The 4,662-nt window shown below is 37.9% G+C and overlaps 1 protein-coding gene across 1 annotated transcript in view; it reads right to left on the bottom strand.

Moving 5' to 3' along the window:
- Nucleotides 1–241: 241 nt before the first annotated feature.
- Nucleotides 242–4,662, bottom strand: part of LOC109920558 (coiled-coil domain-containing protein 112) — a 55,568-nt gene continuing 51,147 nt past the window's right edge. Inside the window, exons 11-13 of the mRNA XM_048593634.1 lie at nucleotides 3,497–3,709; nucleotides 2,092–2,200; nucleotides 242–728 (exon numbers count right to left, since the gene is read on the bottom strand). Of these exons, the coding sequence (XP_048449591.1) occupies nucleotides 547–728; nucleotides 2,092–2,200; nucleotides 3,497–3,709 (504 nt within the window). The 3' untranslated portion in view covers nucleotides 242–546. The remainder of the gene's footprint in view (nucleotides 729–2,091; nucleotides 2,201–3,496; nucleotides 3,710–4,662) is intronic.

The raw sequence follows: 4,662 nt of genomic DNA, 5'->3' as shown, positions 1-4,662 counted from the left end.
AAGTGAATCACTTGCCTCAAATCAAAATGACAAATTGATGCACAGTAAAATTCCTTCAAAGCATTTGATGCAAATTTACTGAAGTAAAGCACAAATTCAACCAAATGGGTTTTAATTCTATAAAAGCAGGTTTAGAACTTTAAAATATTTTATGAAACCTGAAATGTTCCCCTAGTGATTTAAACCTTAGAACAGAAAATTGAGTGTTGTGTGAGGGGGAAAAAAAAAGTCAGACAACAGGTGGAGGTGTTTTTATTTATTAAATGCTCAAAACGGTTTAGAAAATTAGTATAAATGATTTCCTACAGAATATAGACAAACTTCCATCCACTCAAAGCACACATTCAATGCATTATCAGAATTCAGAGCAAACAGCAATTGGTCCATTAACTGACCAATGATAATTTTTAAAACAAACATTCTTTACAGCTGTCTTTTTAATATGGAGTCTCAGCATTCAAGCAAGACCTCTTCCTAATGACATGGCTTGTTCCTTGGGCGAGAATATTTGACCTAGTTTCAGTTTTAATTCTGCAACCACTTTTGTCATGTGTAGTCAGGCATTGATTCTGATTGCTGGTCCTGTCCCTGAGTCTCCGCTGTCTGATGCAGGTGCTGAAGATGTTGAAAAGCCCTTATGCTCATATTCAGTGCAGGATGCACTTTGCAAACACCAGATTCTCCAATTAAAGAAAGACCACAGACTCCAAAGTATGCATGCAAAGCATCTGAAATAGACAAAAGGTGAGAATAAGAAGTGCGTTTGAAGAAAATAAGACTTGAAAACTGGATCCAATATTCTAAAATGTAATAATTCGAGTCATCACATTTGATTGTCTCAGCTAGATAATAAACTCCTAATTTTATCTTTCTTTCCTAAAGATACGGACTAAAAATACAGTAACATGGAATCCAACTAGTCTTCTCTAAATTGAACTGAAGATCTGAAGCTAGTTGGAGCCAAACAGAATGCTGGAAAAACTCAGGTCTGGCAGCATCTATGGAGACAGAAATGAAGTTAACATTTCAGTTCTAGCATGATTATTCATAACTGGAGACAATTGTGATAACTATGCTAAGACAAGTTAACAGCACAGATCCAAGGAGGGACAAGGAAATCTTACATTTTATACTGCACACTGTTGCTAGGTCATCAAGCAAACTTCATTTTCTATTTCATTAAAATTTCAAAATATTTAGATGAGGGTGTAAACATGTAGGAAGAAACCAGATAAGTGTTGGGGGATCCAAAATGTTATCCTCATAGTATAGTACAATGCAATTTAACAGCTTCCGTGCTATTTGTTCACATTTGACTGACAATAAAGCTGTACACACTGGCATGGTGGTTACCAGTATTGAGATGTCCCTAACCATATTTTTATTAAATGACAGAACAAGGGAGAAAAGGGTTATAAGGCTCATCAGAAAATTACTTAAATGCATAAGAAGGTTAAGCACAGGACATTGGGTGCATAAATTAGGCACATTCTGACATGTTGGGAAATGTGCAATCACTGCAAATCTGAGATAAGAGCACGTCAGTCACTACGTATAATTCAAACAGAACGAGCTGTACTGAAAGGTTCCACACCAAACTTTAACCTTAATCCTCTTTCTTGTGTTGGGAGAGCTGTCCTAATTCCTGCATCTTCCTTTTCAGTTTATTGCCAATTCTAAAAGAATATCTCCGACATAGGAAGAAATCAAATAGCCGTGCACACTAAACTCATTATGCTCAAATGTCTGCTTACTCAAAGTGAACTAATATGTGGAGTTGACAGAAATTCTGCACATGATGCCAATCCCTAGCTGCCTGAATTTCACAACTTAAATGCGATTCAGCTGTGCAATAATGTCAGAGAAGAAAATGGTAATCACTGAGAAATAGGATGTCAAGGAATACATAACCATCAAGGCACATTCATCGTTTCCAAAGTGAATTTTTTGCTCCTTGCACCTTTAAGATAGTAACCAGTTTGAAAATTATATTTCAAATCAAAACAAAAAAAAGTAAAAAAAAAAACTTCTGCTATCCATATCCATGCACTTTCAGTTTTAAGAAATCACAAAAAAAAATCCAACTTTTACCTGGGTGACTATCTGGCCACTTTGCAAATCCTCCAACAATATGATCTTGGGTTGACAAAATGTAATTCCTGTTTTTCTCAAAATTAGTATACTGGAAAATCTGCAAAAGCTGGAAGATATTCAAAAAAAATGCAGATTTGTTGTTTTCTCTATTTTCCCATGAACTATTAAACATTTTGCTTAAGGGTTAATAAAACCTAAATAAAAACCAAAAGAACTCAGATGCTGTAAATAAGAACAAAAACAGAAGTTGCTGGAAAATCTCAGCAGGCCTGGCAGCATCTGTGAAGAAAAATCCGTTCTGAGGAAGGGTCACCAGGCTCGAAATGTTAACTCTGATTTTTCTTCACAGATGCTGCTAAGCCTGCTGAACTTTTCCAACAACTTGTGTTTTTGTTCCTTATTTATTGCTAATATTCTTGTTACATTGCAAATTATAGAAACACACAATAGTTGTCACAGACTTTGAAAAAGTTCATTTATACAGCAGTTTTTCCCATGACCAAAAAGGTGAAAAACATTGCAATTACTTTCTTAGAAGGGCAATCTGTACAAGGTTAAGGTGCCACAGTCCTGCCATAGGGCTGCTCTCATTAGAGATAGATGACTGGTGGTGACTAACCTGAGGGTTAACATGCCTCAGGAAAGGGGAGAGGTTGAGAAGGAGGTCTTGATTGTAACCTCAGCCAGTGCAGAAATTGAATTCATGCTGTTGCCACCACTTGGTCACAAACCAGCCATCCAGCCAACTGAACTAATGACCATCAGTGAATACATCAATTACTTTGCTCATGGCAAGCAATTAATGTGACTTTTTTGATAACATTTTAGCAAAGATACTCAAGTGTTTCACAATCTTTTCCAAGTAGTCCCTGAACTGTTGACATCTCACGAAGGATATCACCTCTAACGACTAAACAGCACATTCCTCAACAGCACATTGAAACGTCAGCCTAGATAATGCATTCAAGTCCTAGAGTTGAGCTTGAACTCTTCCAGGATAGATTTCATGGCACCAGTGACGTACAAGCCTTTTTCTTCGATCCTTAAAAAGGACAGTTTTCAACTCCAGGTGAACTTTCCGTGGAGAGACCGAGTAGTTACCCCTGCTTACCCCTTACATGCTTCCCCTAACCGCACTGACGTCAGACATGCTGGCAGGATTTTGATTGGCAGGTCCCACAGGAAGAGGCTGCAAGAATGAATCAGGGCAGAATTCCCACAGAACTAGGCTCCTACACATACTGCAGCTAAAGATTTCTGATCTACTCACTCTATCCCGGATCCCAGCTGGTTTCTTCAAACTAGAGAGTGTGAAAGCTCAGTATTGATAAATACAACACGAACAAAAGCAGATGACCTTAGAAACATTTCAACATAAGCAAAATTCTAAATTTTTAATTACCTTTAGGGTTGCGCCAACCCAAAATGAGTAGCAGGTATCTACAGGTTTATTGGGTCGGCCATGGAAACCATTTTGCTGCCTCATTATACACCATCGTCTTATTCTATTTAGTTCCTTCTCAGAAAAGACCTCTTTCAGTTTTCCCATTAGACAGAGTGAGGCAATGGCACAAAATGTGGATCCACCTAAATAATTAATACAGCACATAGCAAGCTGTTGTTATACAGAAGGTCATGTTACTACATGTCTGCAACACTTAATAATGGAAGAAGAGTCCTTCAAAAGTAGGACGGCAATGACGGCCAACGACCACTGGATGCTCGTCTTTCCACGTGGAAAGCTGTGCAGTTTAGTGATATCATGATGCTGGCACAAGGGAGGCAACATACCACTTTGAATTCATGTCTCTGGCCTGTTTTCTTATTGAATTTCTTGTCAAAACAAAAAACTTTTCCCTCACTCCCATATACAGTTGAACCTTGAGAGGTCTTGGTCTTGTCACTGGTTGCATTCTCCTGATGAACTATCACTCTCACTATATTCAAATTGAATACTTGGAGAGCAAGATGCACTCTTGGATTGCCTGTTCCTTCTCAACTACCTGATGATCACCCATTCCTCTAGGCCTGCACACCCTCAAACTATTAGATGACCACATCTACAAAAGGTGCTATTAATGAAATAATCAACCTCACAGATGGGTCACAACGATATGAACTGCTATTCATGTCGATAAACCCTGGACTCAGCCAACAATACATCCTACACTTGAACATCCAAGACAAAAAAGTGACCCAAAGTCAGTCCCATATAGAGCAAAAGGAGCATTCCACAGGTGCATCCTGCCCTGTCACATTCTTATCTACTAGTCTATTAACATTTGCTGCTCCAGTAAATAAAGACGGACCACTGCTTTATCCTTTGTTATGAGCCTGTTAGGGATTGTTAGCTTTTAATAACTGGCAACTAACTGACATAAATATACCCAAGCTTTTAAAACAGAAATAAAAACTTTGTTTAGTTATTTTTAATATGCACAAAAGTAAGTTGTTTTAATACCTTTAGTAAATACTTCCAGATAGCCTGAACCACATTTGGTAGACGCAGAAAACTGGAGATTTTAAAGAACTACATTTTGTAGTTCAGCACATGGGATTAGTATGCCA

The sequence above is a fragment of the Rhincodon typus genome, chromosome 3 (genome assembly GCF_021869965.1).
Source record: "Rhincodon typus isolate 14 chromosome 3, sRhiTyp1.1, whole genome shotgun sequence".
NCBI classification, from domain to species: Eukaryota; Metazoa; Chordata; class Chondrichthyes; order Orectolobiformes; family Rhincodontidae; genus Rhincodon; species Rhincodon typus.
This window is presented reverse-complemented; position numbering and strand designations above follow the sequence as displayed.